General features: G+C 36.5%; 1 protein-coding gene across 1 annotated transcript; it reads left to right on the top strand.

Moving 5' to 3' along the window:
- The first annotated feature begins 599 nt into the window (after window positions 1-599).
- LOC311288655 (uncharacterized protein) lies at window positions 600-3,719 on the top strand. The gene is made up of 6 exons (XM_084406164.1): window positions 600-1,036; window positions 1,284-1,346; window positions 1,776-1,934; window positions 2,295-2,342; window positions 2,452-2,526; window positions 2,609-3,719. The coding sequence occupies exons 1-6, from the start codon at window positions 878-880 to the stop codon at window positions 2,726-2,728; spliced, it is 624 nt and encodes a 207-aa protein (XP_084262290.1). The 5' UTR covers window positions 600-877; the 3' UTR covers window positions 2,729-3,719.
- Window positions 3,720-20,915: the final 17,196 nt, after the last annotated feature.

Here is a 20,915-nt window from a genome sequence, read left to right as displayed (position 1 = left end):
TCACATCTCATATTTCATCTCAGGCTTTGAGTTTAATTACACTAACTTTACACTAATTTTTTTTTTAACTTTATTAGTGGCAAAATTGTTGGTTGTGAGACAGATTCCAAGACAGATTCAACTGAACCATCGTATAACGACAAGAGTAAGTCCGTTTAAATAAAATCAAGTTATTATATGACAAAGTAATAACCGAAGCCTCGTTTGACCTCAAAAACAAAAAAGATTGAGGTGAGATGTTGGAAAGTGGCCTAGATTTCAATTCCCCCTAAGTTTCCGTTAGTGACCCCTTATCTCCTTATCAGATGATCAGTCATCTCGTTCCATTTCTGTTCAGAACGATTTTTAGTCTAGCCTTAGCATCTCAAGCATGCAAATTCAATATTAAATTATTTCTAATTGTCTTTTGCGTAAGTATCATTATCATGGTGCCATTTATATTGCCAATGAACTTTCCTTGACCAAGACTGTGGTTTGCGTAGAGATTTAGAATCTGGGACATCCTCGAGCCGCATAAATGTCATGACCTCGTTATAGAGTTGTATTACAATTTTGTGGTGACTTTCTTTTATTTAAGCTCCCTCGAAAATCATGAAGCTGTCAGAAAACCTTGCATTCTGCAGTGACAATCTAAGCCCAGACATGATCCCCACTGGATACATCACCCAACATGGATTACATTACGGTTCGGCAGTCTGACATCATCGTTTGATCTGGTAAAAAAGCAGGAAAGGACAATGCTGACGTCACCAGGAAACTAGAATAAATACAAAGGTGAGGACCAGAGCGAAGGCAAAAGAAGGAACAACAGAATGAGACAGGTGTATCAGTAGGACCTCCATTCAGAAACTTTCATTTAGTCATTTGGGGACAGAATATGGCTAGTGCTTTGCAATATTTTGTTCTGATCCTAATTCTTGGCATTCCGATACACGAATGCACGATGGTATACCAAAATGAAAACTGCATCAAAGAGGGACCTTGTTTTGATCTGACCATGGTGGAGAGAATAGCCGAGCATGTCAGCAAAGATGTGGTGAGTACTCTGATCCTACTATAAGTCTTGTGTTAGAACTCAAATTGCCAAATAACCACATGATGAAATCAGTACAAAGCGAGAATGATATGGCCATGGAAATAATCTTGCGTGACAACAAAGGGCTGCAACTAGATAAGAAAAGTCAGGTGTTCATGTGAAGAATCAGTTTTCTAACACGTTTTTTTGAAAATGCCCTGGAGCCTTTGAATCTTTCAATATATAATGGTTTGAATGATCCTCTTAGGTATCTGCAGATGGTGAGAAGATCCTCCTGATGCACAAATCCTTTGACAAAATACGGAAAAGGGTAAGAGGCATATTATAAGTTATCGTATATCATACTCTCATATTCAGTGGTGCATAAATCCAGTTACTGAATGAAAAAAATCATTACAAAAGTAATATGAATGTAATGAAATCAATCTGGGGCCGTGTTATGAGGTGGCTCAATCAGGTCCTATATGATACACAATTGGGCCTTAACCCATAAAAGAAGCCCAACCCATACAAATGTTGTCCCAGGCCCCATGAATTTTATCAACAATCTTGATAAACCTATAAAAAACAGATTTGTATGTCATATGTCACATATTTCAGTCTTTTAGCTTCACAATATATGACTTAATTCCAATACGTGGAAACTTTTATCGATATACTATCATGCCATCTACAATTCTGGTGGCATCCGGTTTCATACATTTCATGTAAACTGAGCTTTATCTTTTTCATTCATCAGAAAAATCTTCACAGCTGTGTCTTGCTGGAAATCATCGACCTATTTCAAAAGGTTCTCGTTGAGACAGAGAGGACGTCATCTGTCCATCTCAAAGATGGCATTGACTACCATCGTGAGCTTATACACATTTTGGATCAACTCAGAAGCTGTGTTTATAAGGTCAGCACATTCTATTTTCAGAATAGATATTAAACCATGTCATGTTACATCACTGTGCCTTTGAGTGATTATATCACATAGCTATATCTTAAAGGGAAAATATAAATCTGGAAAAAAATGGGTAATGGGTGACAGCAGTTAACTAGCAGAACTTCACCAGCTTTGACGTTCATTATTGCCTCATGCTGGCCATCAGGGTTAGCAATATAGCATTTTACGAACCAATTATGGATTTTACAACATTATGAACCAATATGTTGGTTTAGCTTCTAAACAAAGTCCATTTCTTAAGCTTAGGGTATTCACTTAGGCCACACTGAACAACTGACTAATTTCTTTACTCCCTCTTCCTTGTTTCAGATCAAATGTAATAAGCTAAATGAAAAGGCTGCAAATCCCCCCATAAAGGTAAATATTCTTGTACATATTTTAAATAAATATATATTATTTAATATTATAATTAGTAAATAACGGCCAATTTTACTCAGAAGGAATTTAAACTTCTTCTTCTATCCAGATTCCGGAGATAAAAATGAAACCAAAACAGCTTGCTATCTTACAGCTACAAAAACTGAAGAATGCCGATGAAAGGGTAAATACTGAACTATTGAAAGACTGATTAAACTTGTCCGTGTGTGTGTGTGTGTTATAAACTCTATCTTCACAACTTACAGCTCAGTGATGTGCATATCCAGGAGAGTGTCATGGATGAGCTAAAAACCCTCCATCTCTACATACGGGGAAAAGGCTTCCGGAAAAATACGAATGATATGGAGAGGCATAGCGTTCCATGAATTGCAGCCAACAATGTGTTATGTAACATCTCTGCCCAATCACTTTAAGACGTGACAGTTTAAGCAGGGACAGAATAACAAGCTATCTCTTCTAAATGAGACCATTTTTCTGACCTTTTGTTTCTAAAATGGAATTTTAGTTGTTAATGCTTTTAGTGCAAATATATTTTTTGCTTTTTTTTAAGTAATGAGTATTTAAACATTATATGCATATTGCTTACGTACTTTCGGTGAAAGATTGAGTGTACTGCAGTAAATGCAGGTGAGAAAATATACCATTTACATTTACATTTATGCATTTGGCAGACGCTTTTATCCAAAGCCACTTACATTGCATTTCAAGGTACACATTTACATTCTTGTCAGTTCTTCTTACCAAGTATAGATATTTTTGTTAATGAAAACACAAGATAAATGTTTTCCTTGTTTTCTATTCATTTGTCTGCTCAGTAAAACCTTTCCAACATCTATGTCCATGAATATGCTTAAGTGTGTTTGTATGTCTATCTATCTAATTTCCTTCTTTCTTTCAACTACCAGCTCTAACAGAACTGCAGTTTGTCTCCTGTGCATTTGGCACTCATGCACCTGCAACTGATGGCATGCATGCACAAAACTCATGCAAGTTAAAAGCAAACCGTGTATGTGACACTCATTAGTGTGTGATACACTTAGTGATGGTGAGATAGTGGTTCTTTAACAAAATGTCAAACCCATAACCCATATTTAATGTAGTCTGTGACATAAGCTAATTTTGTGTAAATTTTTTTTTTGAATGAGGGCATGTCATGCAACCATTTTCATGCTGGCATCTCAAGTTTTTTTCTCAAGTTTTTCTCAATTGCTTTGGCACATTTTTTTTAAATATTCTTAACATTCTCTAAGCTGTAAGCTTAGCTGTTTGCTTGAACTCTATTGCATGTCTGCAAAATTTTCTGCATTTAATTCATGCTTCAAAACCTACTGTGTCAGTAAATTGGCCAATACCACCAACATAAAAAGTGTTTTTGTCTTTGTGTAAGCCACACTGGTTAAAATGTTAAAAATGTTAAAATGTTTTGGTAGCACGTTATTTTACAGTCCTGTTCCCCGTGTACATACATGTGCATATTATAGTTATTACAATAACTTGGTAATAACTAGGTACTAACTCTGAACCTACCTCTAAACCTAACCTTAACCTATGTAGTTACCTTATATTAACCAGTACTTTAGGTACACTGTAAGTACACATACTGTAAAATAAAGTGCAACCGATGGAAATATTTTTTATATACAAATTTCATGTGAAATACAAAAACGTCAGTTTTGTCTAACTGAATGCTTTTGTGTATCACTGAGCTTACATATTTCAGCAGTAGTTAAACATTTACAAGCAAAGGTCAATAAAGTGCTTGTGCTGCTATTGAGGTGGGATGCAGGTATGGTTAGGTACAGGTTTAGTGGTATGGGTAGGTTTATGGGTGGTTTCAGGGGTCAGGGAATTGTCAACAGTGTCATTCTATATTTAAATACAGCCGTAATTACATGCAGGTATTTTCTAAATGTAAGTACAATGTAAAAACGTATGTACATAATAAGTGCATTGTTTCAAATTATTAATTTACAGTAAATGTCAGTACATAGTAGTCTAGTTAAAGACACCTAAAGTGGGACCGAACATTTTTAGCACATTTATTTTTACAGAAATGTAAAATGGCCTAATGAAATAGGAATCACAATCTTCCCAATCAACCAATCAAGTTACATGTAAACTGAAAACTCACAGTTGCTTGTTCATTTTTACATATTCTATTATGTCTTCCCCTAAAACCACACATTCTTGCATATCGTATTGCTGTTCCATGACAAGCAACTGTGAATTTTCAGTTGGCATGTAACTTGATTGGTTGATTGGTAAGATTGTGATTCCTATTTCATTACAATGGCAGGCAATTTGCCAATTTAGCAGACATTACAAACATTCCATGTCAAAGGTATTTATGGAATATACATGCATGTCCAACAGATTTTGATAATTGAATGGATCATTGTGCATGCGAACGCTCACACAATGGAAGAATGTTTAACGAGTTTGTTTGCCCATAAAATCTTTAAGATATTAGGTTAAACTTATTTGGCTTGCTGTCCACTGAAGAGGGGCTCGATGAAGCAGCTTCAACTCGAGCTTTGATATACCCCCCCAGTGGCTAAAAGTAGGATATGATAATTGAAGGGCAAGGTACCTGAGATGAAGGTGGAGTTTGGGGAGGTGGAGGGATACTGGAACAGCTGATGCAAGAGAGAGGTAAGCGGCTGCTTATATACTCAGGCTGTTGATTGAAAGATTAGATGGGCTCACTCCTCCCTAACTTGCGTTTAGGAACTTCATTTAGAAGTTGTGCAGAGTTTGACAGTTTCACTGAGAATCAAATCATCAGTTTTGATCAACAAGCCATGTGTATTATTGTGCAAATTGTAGAAAATTGTACTTACTCTTTTGCACGCATGTGCCAAAACACATGCAATTTGCTTAAAGGGATGGTTCGGAGTAAAATCACCCTAGGGTCCTTTGCACCATGACCTCAAGCCAAACACCCCCCCCAGAAGCCTTTTTTCCCTTGGTCGAACATTATTAAAGTTAGAGCTTATTTAGAGATATCAGCCGAATGGCTTAGTGCATGCGCTAATGGATCCAAGGATGTATCTTGTAAATTACCCCACTAATAATGCCCAGAATGGTACCAAACTTCTACAGTAGTACAAATAGGTTCTGTACTCATAAAACGAGGCATTGGAAAGTTTGTAAGTACATTAGGAGTTTATTTAAATAACACTTGCCTGATGGCTAATGCTACCGCTAACCTGATCGTCGAGGTCACTTCAGTAATTTGGGAAAAGCATGTAAAAGTCCTGGCAGAATATATCCCAGTATGTGTATCCCAGAATATATGCTAGTATATCCAACATTTTGTATTATTTTTTTCCGAAGTGTTGACAACTTAGTGTTAACTAATAATTGTTGCAAACTGGTACTACCAACAAAATATTAGTGCATTCCTGGAACTGGGCGTCGTTACACTACATCCTTATGCATCGCTTTCTGCCAGGACTTTTACGTGCTTTTCCCAAGTCACCGAAGTGACCTCGATGACCGGGTTAGCGGTAGCATTAGCCATCAGGCAAGTGTGATTTAAATAAACTCCTAATGTACTTACAAACTTTCCAATGCCTCGTTTTATGAGTACAGAACCTGTTTGTACTACTGTAGAAATTTGGTACCATTCTGGGGTCTCATTTATAAAACTGTGCGTAGGAACCTTACTAAAAGTGTACGTGCGCCCGAAAGCCAAAAATGGCGTACGCAAAAAAATATTCGGCTTTATAAAACCGTTCGTATGCCAGAACCTGCGCAGAATTCACTTTATAAATCCCAGTCAGCGGAAGATTGTGCGCACATGCGTCTCCTCCCCGAAATAACCATATATGGAGCTTACAACGCCTAGTTTTACTATGCAGATCCTCATCTGCATATCATTTGCATATGATTATTCATCCACGTGATAACGTTTAACGGTACAAGACACATTACATTAATAAAAATCAAGTAGTTGCCTTTGCTTGCCTTGTTTTTGAATACATAAATCAAATAGTGTAAAATACATTTCAGAGAAAGTTTTTCTCAATCTTTTCCACTGGCCGAATTGTATTTTTAATTGATATTTTTAATGGAAACAGATAGGCCTTGGGCATTATTTGCACGAAACTATTTTCTCAGACAGTCTGGTATTATCATGATAAGCAGTTATCTCTGTGGTTAAAACATTAAAACACAGCATACCAAAGGAAAAGTGTTCAAAAACACCGCATCCACAACAAATATTTCTATTGACTGAATTTGAATATAAAAATGTTGGAACTTCTCAGTAATGATTTCATGTTTAAGTGCTTAACTCCATTAATTTGAATGGCATATTTAATCTAAATGTTTATATCAGAAGTAAAACATAGTTTAAATCAATATTTTATTTATTTAAACTGTTATTTGCGTCAGTAAACGACCCAACGCGCTCGCTGGCGCGGACATTTAAGAAGGGATGGATATTTGCTTCAAGTGACAGGCTTGGTGAGTGAAATTTTATTTGTATTATCTTTCTGTATATGTTAAATTTTCTTTAGATTTTCTGTCTAAAAGTGACCAAAAAGACACTTAACTCCAGCTCACCATCGGTGTCGCCAATTCCCTTTGTCTCCAGAATGTGTGTACGCACGGCTCAAAGTTTGCTTAAAGGTGCGCACATTCTCCCGTCAAGTTTGTTTTTTATAGATCACAACCTTTGTGTGGGAACTGGCGTACGTACGTTTCCAGACCCGTTTTGTGCGTACGCACGCTTTATAAATGAGACCCCTGGGCATTATTAGTGGGGTAATTTACAAGATACAACCTTGGATCCATTAGCGCCTGCACTAAGCCATTCGGCTGATATCTCTAAATAAGCTCTAACTTTAATAATGTTCGACCAAGGGAAAAAAGGCTTCTGGGGGGGGGGGGGGGGGTTTGGCTCGAGGTCATTTTGCAAAGGACCCTAGGGTGATTTTACTCCGTACCATCCCTTTAAATCAATACGAAACTCAAATCTGATGTGAACAAGAAACAAACTGTTCAGAGATCTGAACTTATTGTTTTGAGAGAAAAAAAGTGAGAAAAACCGTAACATCACAATACCATAGAGTTTTAAACCTAAACTTGACATAAACTGTAAACTTGACCCTCAAATCTGAATGGTTAATTGGAATGTTGTTCCAGGATCAACAAAGATTTTGATCCAGGAACAGGTATCACATTCACCATAGAGTTTGACAGAATGCACAACAACTAAAGATATTTTCCTTTTCGCCTCCCTATAAGGGCCTATATGTATTTTGCTGTTCTAAATAAGCATGATTGTTACATTTTATAATTTTTAATAAGCATTGTTTCCCCCCTTCTTTCTGAATCATCACCAATTATGAATCGCTGGAATACATTAAATTTAGTTAGAAGGTTCGATTATTTTTGTGCTTGGTCAAGTTAATTAAATTATTTTAATGTTTTGCTTGCTCATGTTGTCTTTCTTAAAAAATAAAAAAAGGAAATTACTAAAAGCATTAGATTTAAAAAAACACAAAAAAACCTTAAAAGTAAAACTGCACACTGTGACCAGACAGGATATCATTGCTGCTAAGCTTTAAAACAACAGTGACTTATAGGGTGCCAACAGTTTCTTAGATCTTGATGATATCTCATCTGAATCATGCTGAAAAACAGCCAGAGACACACAAGACACAGCAGCGCCCACAACGGAAACTGTGACAGGGCGAGGAAAGCATGATTGTGAATAAAATAAAGAAAGTAATGACTAAATGAAAGATCTGTAAATCTTTGATCATCTTCTAGGACTAAAAGGATGATTAAACACTTGTGATTGTTTCTCTACTTCATGCATGGTTGCAACAGCCATGTCTGGACGCTCTGCCTCGTCGCATGAAGTGATGTCACTGAGAAACCCCCCGTGACCCGTCACTTCTGGTAAGCAAGAGCTTGTGAAGCTTACGATAAGTAGAGCAGAGCAGACCACAGACTCATCCTTCTACTGAAGGGTGGTGCACAACACAAATAGAGTGAGGTAGAGCCTGGGTAAGACACACAGTTGACAGTCTGACAAATTTGGTGAGAATGAATTAAGGTGCTTTTCACAGGAAAACATCCCTTGCTGGCTGGCTTCTTGAAGTCGACAAATTAAAAGAAATGAAATAAAACATGACAGTGAGGCTGTGTTACTATTTCATTATAATTGTTGGATCTCCTTTCACTTTTGCAATTCCTGTGAAAATTGAATATTTATGTTACCTGATCATGAGCCGTTTGAAACCAGCATACTTATATGTCATTAGGCATTCGGGTTGAAAATAAAAGTATATCTATTTATATGTGTGCAAATATGAGTGGGTGTTCGTCAGCACTTTCGTTTCGCTCTGCTTTGCATCCAAAATGCACCATGAGCACCTCTGCTCTACACGCACGTTAATGACATCAGCTGTAAGAGGCTTTTTCCTTGAACCACTGAGAATTATGTGGAATCAGCATTGAGGTGAAAGAAAAATAATTACAAATGATTTGGCATATATATATATATATATATGCAACATATTGTCAAAATGATGATATTGGTTTGCAATTTTAATGAAGTTGTATACATATATGAAAATATGTGCTAAAAACACAAAATGTCAGATCGATGCTTAAATGGAATACAGCTAGTATACAGTAATGAAATCAGGAAGATGACAAAGAATTTATCAGGTCAGAACAAAAAGTAATGACTTAAGTTAACCAGATCGCAAACCTTTGAAGTCATACAGTTCTCCTCACCGCATTACCCTCCGAAATCGAAATTCACCCACCTATCATTGAAATTCACCGCTGCTTAAAGTTTCGGGGAGAATGTTCAGGAACTGGCACATTGTGTAGGTTGAGGATTTCTAAAGGTTCCGCTGTCACACATGGGCTTCCATCAAACAAGGCCCTCGTGCTGTATGTGCATTGAGACATGCTAAGTAGAAATTATTTATAGTTTATACGGACAATCACACACTATGTTTGTAAAGGTCAAGTGTAAAATCCTCATCAAGTAAAACACCAAAAAATCTTGCAACACATCCATAGATAAATTTAATTGAAATGTCACTGATGTTGACCCCGGTTCCCCCAATGGATTCAAGGTGACTGTGTACTTTTCACAATTTGGACGTACACCATAAAAATTCCATCTGGATTTTGAAACACAACTCATTCAAAATAATTAGACTCTCGTCAACATGCACACGCTAGAGTCGTTTCGAAAGCAAGGTACAAAGTGGTTTGGAGATAAAGATCAGAAACTCAAATAGAAAATTATATTGATGCATATCATGAAACCAAAACAGACAAAAAGGAGCTGACACATCCTCTTTCAGAGTAATGCGACTGTAGATACATGTGTCAGGCTTGTAGCAGGTGCACTAAACCACAAAATATTGTCAGTGATACTTGTGATCAAGATAAGATTCATTGAATTGTTGCTAGGTTGTTCCTAAGCAATTTAGGGTGTTCTGGATGGTTGATAGGGCACTGCTAGGCTGTTGCTAAAGTGTTGTGGAGAGTTTTTAGGGCCTAGCAACTGGCTAATACTAAGAAGAACCTTCAGTTGGCTATAGTTGGCCCTCTTTTTAAAACAGGAACAACATCAAACTACGTAACATCTTGCATTGTTATACCATTAGTTATAGTTATAGTTGCTGTCTTTTTAAAACAGGAACAACATCAAACTACGAAACATCTTGCATTGTTATACCATTAGTTACAGCTGACTTTGGCCAAGCTGCAATCCTCTACAATCCAACAATATGTTAAACACCATATTCTCTGGATTCATTGTGCTCCCTTGTAGATGTTTGTGCATTGGTAAGCTTAAATTCAACCTATATCTTAGCCCTTGCAGTACCTCATTTGCATATAGAAAATGGCAGAAGCAATTTTTTGCTTTGAGTTGTCATTTCAGAATGTGTTACATTTCCTGTGCATGCTCATTTGCTTTGCACACTGCGTGGTTGTAAACATGTAGGAGTGAAGAGCAAACAGAAACACTCACAAAATGAATATTCATGCAGAATACTGTTCAGTGCTCTGAATACAATGTTAGTGAGAGTTCAGTTATAAGTCACTGGCCTTTAAAGTAACACCGCTTGCGCTGAAACATGGCTTGAGCACAATAAAATATGGAGGATGAGTGCCATTTGTCCATTCACAGAGTGAAAAAAAAACACACTGATGCTTAAGGACTGTCCCTAACCAGAATGGTATAATCCAACAATCATTTCTGTTCCATAGGTGAGAAGGTCACATTAAGAAAAGGTGATTGGAAAATACGGATGAGTCAGGCTCCAATCACCCACACACATGCTCTCTCACACATGTGTTGCCTCATGGATCACAAGTATGAACGGCCTAGTTGAGCCGCCTTATGGCTGGTATAGGCCTATTGTATATAATTGAACTTTACTATATACAATATACAAAGCTATGCACACTATAAATAAACAATATACATTTTTAAAAAGTATAATATACATACACTATAAACAATAGGCAATCAATTAGGATAAGGGATTACTTTAGATAAATTACAGAATTACTGACCCAGATAATATACAAATAATTTAAGTTTAAAGAAGTCATTTTAAATGTTCAGATTCCAAAATTTCCAGAACTTGCATTTTTGTGCACAACAATATCTGTATATTTGCAGGAACAACACTGTTAAACACCTCATACAGCAAACATCAGGGATGGAAAACATGATTCAGAATTATCAAGTATGACTGTGGTTATTCTTTGAAGACACCATTTTTTTTTTTCTGGTTGTGGTTGGTCTGGACTACCTTGGGGTTAAGGTTAAAAAATTCATGAGGTGTAAAAATAAGTCTTGAAGTTAGCAAGCTCTCTGTGTCACCAGGCCATGGTTTAGTTGAAACAAGGATACTGAGCTGGGGAGGGGCCGAGGGTATTTCCAAATACACACTTTTCTCCTCAGTAAGGACTGGACTATTAACAAGAAAGAGTGCTCACGGAAAGTTGATATGCTACACGAATATGATGAAAATAAGCCATTGTCATCTTAGGAATTAATGTGACAGGGTGCTTTAAACTTTTCATTTAAATTATGCAATATATAAAATCTGTAATTACTAATGATATAAATGAATAGAGACACATTATATTATGTATGATTAATTCAAACAAGCAAAAAAAAAAAAAAAAAAAAAAATTAGGGACAGGAATAAGTAATTTATCCAAATGCAAAATACTCTTGCATACAGAGTGATCTACAGTGATATAGCTACATCTAATGGAGAAATTCGAAACCAACTCTTAAAAAAGGGTGAGATGAACAAGTATGAACAGGCTTAGTAAACCAACCTAACATAACTAAAAATATAGAAATAATAAAACAATAACCCCAAACATAAATACACCGTAATTTAGGCTGGCTAGTAGCTAATCCCTAATGCATTGCTATAATGAAGTAGGCCTAGGCCTATATATATATAAATAATCAAATAATTCCAAAATGATTACTATACAAAATTAATATACAAAATTATAGTAGGCTACTATCAAAATATGAATTTCAAGGAGAAAATACAAGGACAAACAAATTATGCTGATCACGCCATGTCATAATCTGATCTCTGTCTGAGCTGTATATGGCAACACTTACTGCGTAAATAAAGCTCCGTATGCTTCTAATGAACACTTTTTAAATCTGCAGTGGTCAGGTGGTACAGCGGCCACGTGATACAAGTCGTAGCTATCAGAAAATTGAGTTTACACTTTGTAATTACAAGTTCTATGCTTCTTTACAGTTCAGAATTGTTACAGTAATTATGGCGTGAACACATAGGCTATCAACAGCGGCCAAGTGACACAAGTAGGACCTCTCACAGAAAATTACCATCTTATGAGGACGTAAGTTTATAGCCAATGGTAAGTAGCCTACAACATGGTGACCTCACCTTGAATACATTCAAAATATCACTTAAGAAACTTAACTTTACTATTGTTATTTTGTAATGTGACTTGGTGTAATAATATTTCTAAGCCAGTAATCAACTGTAAAACAACTATTTCCTCTCACTATGAACCAGGCTTAACATGGCGAAAATTCGCGCTCTTTATGAAGAGGCCTAGAAAACTCTATATTGTTTATTCTATATTGACGACTGTTAGACTACTAGTTTATAACTAAGTTTGTAACTTTTTTTTTTTTTTTTTTTGCAGTTTCGTGATTTCAGGAATAGGCTAGGCCTACTGTACAATTTTATGAACGTTTCTGAGGAAGTGTTTAATTTATGAAATAAAAGGGTAAGTGACTCGATGTTAGTCATGCCTTTGTTGTCATATTTTACCTCTATTCACTAACAAATGACTCTTTTTTATTATTATTATATTTTTCTAAAAACGAATTACTCCAGTTCCTTGGATTGTTTTTTCTTATGAGTGAAACCATCCATAAGAGCACCGAGATACTGAAGTTACACCCCATGCAGCACTTCTTGCATTCCTATTTACTCTTATGAGTTGTTCTTAGTGAATCAACAGCATCCATCGCAATACTAGACCGATTCATGAACAAATGATTCTCATAAGCTGATTCGTTTTATTGAATCAAAAGCACATTGCAGTAAGTGTAGCCAGATTCACCAACAAATGACTCTTTTGGGCCGGCATTAGCCTGAAATATTGTAGTGTACAGTGTACACCATAAGGAAAATGTGTATGATTGCAGAAAATCTATATCTTTTTATTACACATGGATATTGTGTATGGAAATAAACCATAAAAGTAGTTTGTTTAGTTTAAAAATCATAAAAATGTATTGGTTATAGAGGGGAGCCTTTACCTCACACTTGGGATAAAAGGCTAATCAGCATGAGGCAAAAGGCCCCCAGTATTGACATTCACTTTAGCTAAAGTAATATGTTTTGTATAGTCTAATATGTTATAAAAAGTTTATACTTGTTCAGAACAATGACTTCGGCAAAGTTTGTACCACAATGAAAGGGGCTATAGTCTGTCAATTAAACAGAAACATGGATGTTTAGGAAAGTGTTGTGTTGAGTTTTTGTGCCATCTAGAGGAAATAAAAATCAAATGCACCTTTAGATATTCATAATTATACATTAATAATTATGTTCATAATATGCATTATTAATTTGTCGTGCAGTACAATATAGCTAATATTATAATATTTTGCAGGTATTTGAACCCCTCAAGGTGGAATTCTTGACCATGGAAAATAGCTGGAGAACAAGGTAAGGGAGAGCCACAGACATAAAAATAAAGCAGATGTAGAGCCACATGAAATACTGAAATGTGGTAGTTTTAAATTGTCTATGTTGAGATCACTTGACCAGCAGTGTCTTGCAGTTTGACCAAGTTCAAAATAATTTTAATTTATCTGGCACTTTTCCAGCGGTCAGAGCACATAAAAAAAAATAAAAAATACACCTAAGCTGAACAGACAAGTAAAAAAGGAATATAACAACAAACACCATATTTTAGACACCATATATTAAAGGCACAACAGGAGTCTAGCATAGGCATAATTCAGATTGAAAGTATGGATCATCACATGTGCAACCCATCAATGCAAACAGAATGAGTTAAAAAAATTATGAAGTCAAGGACCACTGGGAAGAACAGGAGCCAGCAAAACATAAAAACTACTTATTGCATCTTTAAAAAAAAAAAAAGATGTTATTGTTTCTAAAAAAAAAAAAAAAAAAAAAAAATGCAGAAGTCATCTGATTACAGGTAAGGCATCCCTTTCCTCCTCCTTCCCAACATTAAACATAAAATTGCATGTGACTATAATAGATATAAAAAAAGAATAATAATTGTATTATTATATGCAGGCACAGTCCACTGTCTAAGAAATGAACATGCATTGCAACAGGTATGGATGTGAAACAGTATGCAGTCTTACTATTTGTTTTTTATGTAGCAGAAACATATTCAAATGAAAAAGCATGTGAACTCATGTGAATACATATTGGTATGACATTCATTCGTTTTTTTCATTATATGTAATAAGCATATGCACTATGCAGTACAGATTGACTACAATGCTACTACCAACACAGCTGCTCATTAAATACAGTAATTCACATAATGCATTAATCGCCAGTCTAAGGTCAGGCTTGACTCTCGAAATCTCACAAGGTTTACCTTTTTATATGTAAAGTAATAGCAAGGTAATGCTACACATATAATACTGCTACACCCTGTTTACAACAGATGTGAGCGGGGCATCGCAACATTTCAAAAGCAAGAAATCATTAAAATCATGATTCTGTCTACACTGGATGTGGCACGAAAAGACCGTAAACGGATGTGGATCTCTTCATCTCCTGGTTTCAGCGATGACTTCGAGACTGTATGTGCGCATTTAAGGTACCTAAACAACGACTGTTGTTGCAACAGGGCCGAGGGCTGGGTTGGAAAATATGTGATGTCTTTATGTTTTTTATTTTAATCAATGTTGATTATGAAAGTGAGCATGCAGTATGAGAAAGATATGATACATCATGAGATGCGCAATATGTCTGGAGACATAGAGTGGGTAAAACATGATTTTGACCACTTCATTGAGTTTTGTTTTGTAGAAAGTCTCTTTTTAAAAGATTTTCGTTTTGTATAAATTGTATCTTAATTTTGATCAATGTTTTATCAACCAGTTGCCTGTATTTAATAAATAAGAAGCAAATATATAGCAGACAATGTAATAAGTCGCCGACACGGTCACTTGCATTGCACGTGAACTGGAGGGCGCCGAAACTCAGCTTGTGCATCACAGATTTGAGAAATATAGGCTATCTATTATAGAAAGCTTGAAATGTCTATATTTAAACGAAAATATTCAAAACGAAAAGAAATAGGCTACTCTCTGATTATGTAATCCATATGAAATGTGCATTTCTCTCTGGCGTTCATGGCGAGTCCGCATCGTCAGCTTCATCTTTGCAGCAACACATAAAACACCAATTTATTAATAAATAATTAAATGTCTCCTTGCTATTTTAGACACATTCATAATCATTACTTTTACCGGTTCTTTGTGGCAAGCTTTATGCATGCGATCGTGCGCTTGAATGCGGCTATATTACGTTAACGCTCATTAGCATATAGCCTAAATAATTAAATTAATATAAAGGGGCGATTTGTCCACGAATGGCTTAAATGAACAACTTCTGGTCGACTATAAAAAAAAATTAGTCGGAGGCAGCCCTTTTTCCACATATTTTCGAGCCAGACAGCAGGCCATTCTGGGTTGAGCGAGCGACCCTGCGGAATGAGCGAGCGAAGCGGAATATTCAGAAATGCGCTCTCCGCTCACATGCTCTTCTGAACTTGCGCAGAAACATCAAAATAGACTTAACCAGCTTTTTAAAACTAAACATTTAGACTATTTTAGCACAAATTATGAGCTTATTGCAGATTTTTTATAATTCTTGACAAAATTAGAATATATTAAAAGTTTTTTATTTTTATTTGTATTTTTTAAAGAAAAGTTTTGGGTGGGCCTGTTGAAAAGTGCCGTGCCTAGGCAACAGCTACTTCCGTGTGACTGTTATTCATGCACAATTGAGCATCCACATCAAAGAGCAGGGCCTCGCATTTCAAGTTCGGACAGGGCCTCGCACCCCACCTGCGACGGCACTGGTAACGCTACACATATAATACTGCAACACCCTGTTTACAACAGATGTGAGCGGGGCATCGCAACATGTCAAAAGCAAGAAATCATTAAAATCATGATTCTGTCTACACTGGATGTGGCACGAAGAGACCGTAAACGGATTCACTGTTGTATACCTGAGGCTTAGGTAATCCACACTGTTGCAAAGCTTCCAACAACAGAAATAATGGATTTGGAAAGTTTCCTTTGATGCATCTAGCTTCAAGCATCAACAGCTTCAAGCTGTTGCGGCGTGGCACAACACTACAACGGTCGCACCTGTTGTGGACAACAGTCTAATAAAATTACTCTAAATAATTAAAACAATGGAAATATGAGAAAGGTTGCTAGATTTATGTTGCAGTATGTCGTCACCGTGTGGATAGTGTTCATTACATCAGCCAAATCCAGCAGTAAATATTAACTCAAAATGTTTTTGCTATAAATCTAAATTAAGCGATTATCCAAGTAGCGATTATCCAAGTAAAATAACAAACATAGATTTATTTGTAAAAAATAAGATTTTTTTTATGTTACACCTACAGCTAGAATGATTTTTTTTTATTAGGCAGGATCATGCAATGATATGCATAGGCAGCGACTTTTTACGATACGCAATTAGGGCATATAAATAACTAATGAAATTGGGGATGCACAATATAAACATTTTGGACTATACTGATAAGCCGCTAATTTTTTTTCTGTAATGGCTGATAACCGGTAAATGGCTGATATTAAAATAATATTTTGCTGAAATAAATTTAAAACAAAACACTAAAATCTAAATCTAAAAAACTAAAATGATTCATTTTAAATGCACAAATGGATTTAGATATCACAATGCTATAATGTGCAGTATGAACAAAGAATACATTTAAGTGAAGGTTAAATGTCCACAAAAGTTATCTAATTGTAAAAATAGCAGAAAAGGACCATGCACAATTAAATGTACATTTAAATACAATTAAAATTATATATCTAATATTGACAGATGGCGATAGATTAAAGAAAGTCTAATATTATCTAATAGCTAATTTGGTATCAATGTATTATGCAACCCTCAATAAAATATTAAATTCTTTAATTATACGGAACTATTTTTAACAATGCAGTTCATTATTAAAAATAAGTTCATTTACAATCTACCTTTGTTTACCTCGTACACAGTCTTGGATTTTTCCCGCTGAACTTGACACAATGTATTCTGGGATTTCTTTCTTTCACAGGGACCATATGCCTGTGTTTCTGTTTCATAGCTCACAGACTGTTTTGGCATTTATCTGTTATTCCAAGCTTTTCACACACTTTCTGGCTTAGTGATCTTTAAACTGATTACTAAGGTTTGCTTTGACAGGCAGTAGAGACAGACAGGCCACTCATCTATCACTGGATTAAGGCAATTTTAAATCAGTATGTTTTTAAAATAATCAAAACATGAAGAAATTGAGCTTCCACAGTTTCTTTTAGGGACTTGTGCCTAGTAGGTTGAGCAGCAAGAAGTAATGGTGTGGAATGATAAAGATGTCTCTGTTGAGTTTTTCTTGAGCTCTTTAAGACTAGATAAAAAAAAAAAAAAATTATTGACCATTTTGAAACTGTAGTTTATCTGTGCCTGAAGCCTGAAACTTGACTTCAGATCAAACCTAATGAAATCATAAATTTGATGCAATGGCCAGAAGTTCAAATAAATAAAATCCATTATTTGTGAATACAATTTTAAAAATAAATAAATATATATATACTTAATTATTGAACAAAATAAATACTTTTAGATTATGCTTTAACATGTCCTAACTGTTGCTGTGCACACAAAAGTAAACTACACCCTAACAAGTGATACGTGTCATCTAATACAGCCTTTGTTTAACTCTTCTACAGGACAGGAGGACTTTCTTTGTGTACCTATAACCTCACCTTGGCTGGAAAACTTGTCCTAGCTTTCAGAAACTGTCTGATTCTTATGTAAACATCAGTGTTTACAAAAGAAGGGTGTCTCAGTACACAACCTAATGAAGTACATTGTAGTACATGTCTGTGTTCTACATGTTCCTTGAGCTCCACAACTGTATTGGCACTGGTTTCTTTTTTCATTTTAAGCTTTTATTTTAATCAGTGTGAGTCTTCACCTACTTGTTAAAGTATTCAAGAATCTACTGAGATCATAATCACAGTAGAGCAACAATAGTATACTTTTCTGCAATTAAACTACAGCATGCTGTTCATCTGATACTGATTCACCTACCAGGTCTTCATTAATGCAGCTTGTTTGAACTTATAAATTAATTGTCCTGAAAGTTTCCTTGCCTTTTTGCTTAGCTGCTGGGAACATAATCAACCAATTCCACAATGGCACAAACCAGTTTCAGGCAGTGAGACACAGGTTTGGTATAACTTTTGGCATTTGTATTTGTGAAATAATGAAAATCAAGCGTGGCGTTAGTTCTAGCAGGTCACGTTAGTCAGGCTCACATCAGCTGACTCTCAGCTGATCCACCTCTGCCTATAGGGATACAATGCCTATCTGTCACGAAACAGGAGAGGAGACACAGAGGTAAAAGTAACAAAAGTAATAAAGTTCTTTATTAAAGGGTTGGTGGTGATCTGGAAGATTGGCAGACAGGTGAGTGATGAGCATAAGCAGTTTAAATGACAGTCACATTTAACTGACGGTGTATTTCTGCTTGCAAGGTTGAAGACAAGCACGAAGGAGGTAGTGGGTCCAAGGCAACGATTCTCTGGAAGAGGACGATGAAGGTAGGCATAGGAAGGTGAGTGGTCAGGTAAGTGTACTCGAGAGATGTCCATGTCCATGTCCCTTCCAGTCCACAAGCTATTCAATGAGGTTGCCTCATTGCCGGGAGTCGAGGATGGAATGAACAGTGTGGACCTGGTTATTTTCTGCTTCGACAGAAGGAGGAGGAGGAGGTACGTTGGCAGCACCAGGTCCTGTGGATGAAGGGAGAAGAGAGGCATGATAAGTTTTTAACAGTGACATGTTAAAACTGGGTGATATTCTGTACTGTGGAGGTAGGATGAGCCAGTATGTCACATAATTGATGTGGCGGTCAATGGTGAATGGGCCGATGAATCTGGGACTTACGACAGGGCAGTCGGAGGTGGATGTCCCTGGTGGAGAGCCAGACCTTCTGTCCTGGATGGTAGGTGCGTGTAGCAGCTCTTCTGGGGTCGGCCTGGCTCTTGTGCCTCCAGACTGCCCCTTGTAGATGAACATGAGCTGAGTCCCACACCCTCTCGAAACCAATGGTTGACAGCTGTAACCTCGGATGACTCCCCTTACCAGGGAAACAGGGGTGGTTGGTAGCCAAGTATGCACTGGAAAGGGGTGAGTCCTGTGGTGTTCTGACGAAGAGAATTCTGAGCATACTTGGTCCACAGTAGGAAGCGGTTCCAGCTATGCTGATGATGGTGGCAGTATGACCGCAGGTAACGTCCAATTTCTTGAATCTTGCATTCTGTTTGGACGTTGATCTGGGGGTGATAGCCTGAAGACAAGCTTACTGATACTTCGAGAAGACTCAAGAAGGCTTTACAGACATGAGAGGTGAATTGTGAGCCGCTGTTTCCATGGCAGTGGGTAGATCTTTGAATGGGATTAGTCTGAAGGTTTTAGAGAAGCGGTCAACAGCTACTAGGATGCAGGTATTTTTTGTTGGATGGAGGTAGGCCAGTGATTAAGTCTATTCCCAGGTGAGACCCTGGACGGTGACAAAGACAACAAAATGACAAACTTGTCATCTGGTGACAGTTGCAGGGCACAAGTACTAGCAAACAAGTGTATGTTTGGCTTCCTCACTCCACAGTGACATGTTATAAGTTACAAAGGATGTTCCTCCTGTGTTGTCTTGCTAAATTGCCATGGATCTGTTTCGGAAACTGGATTGTGTTTATGCAGGAGAAAATAATCAAAGATAATGTCTCATCAAATATAATGACACCACAGAGTCATCTAAATAATTGATTCTATTTCCTTTTTACATCTGTTTTGGAAGCTCCACAAGATCAAGGACTAATATTCCATTTGCAACAAAGTACAAGTTTAAAATATACATCTCTTTCAAATAGACATGGCTTCAATTGCTTTGCATCAGCAAATTTACAGAGTAAATCTAAACCAAGCAAGAAACTCAAGTTCCATTTTAAGCATGGATAAGGCAATTATTCTGTCCCCTGAAGGCAACTTAAAAGCAAACATGTAAAGCACAGATTGGTGTGCAGTATCACATGTTCTTCAGATTCATAAAATATGGTACTCTAAAGCTCCAAATACTCCAAAGAGGTCTGTTGCAGTACACAAAAAAATCTCAGCTATTTTCACCAGCTACATAAAGTAAAATCTCTGCTTTTATAAACGCTTGTGGTAGTTGTTACAATCAATCATGTTGGCACTGATTCTTTTTTGTGAAAGTGAGAAGCTGAGAACCTATTTTCCTGGCTAGCTCTGTTTTCACATGCATAGTTCTCTGCCTTAGGCCAGTTAATCAGCTGTGGGCAACACATATGAGACATGAATTATTCAGACAGAGCTTCTGTTCCTCTTCATGCTGGTCACTAGATGTCAGCAACAGAGACATCAAACAGTGCCTCACAGTATGGGAGAGGTTGTGTGTATGTATGAATGTGTTTGTGTGTGTACATCAATATAAAGCTTTGTTTGTGGGCAAGAATAAATAAAAGACATGAGCTAAAAAATAAAAAAAAGACAATATATTATGATACTTTCCAGATATACATTTTATAAGTATACATTGTTTCGTTGGAATCAACCCCATGCCTTTAGCGTTGTTAAGTGCCTTGCTACAGTTATCTATAGGCAAATATAGTAAACAAATTAAAGACGAAAATAGTCTGAAGAAAAGAAATACTGTAAT

Source organism: Rutilus rutilus (genome assembly GCF_951802725.1).
Source record: "Rutilus rutilus genome assembly, chromosome: 4".
In the NCBI taxonomy this organism is placed as follows: domain Eukaryota; kingdom Metazoa; phylum Chordata; class Actinopteri; order Cypriniformes; family Leuciscidae; genus Rutilus; species Rutilus rutilus.
Note: the sequence above shows the minus strand (reverse complement) of the source record. Positions and strands in the feature narration are given on the sequence as shown.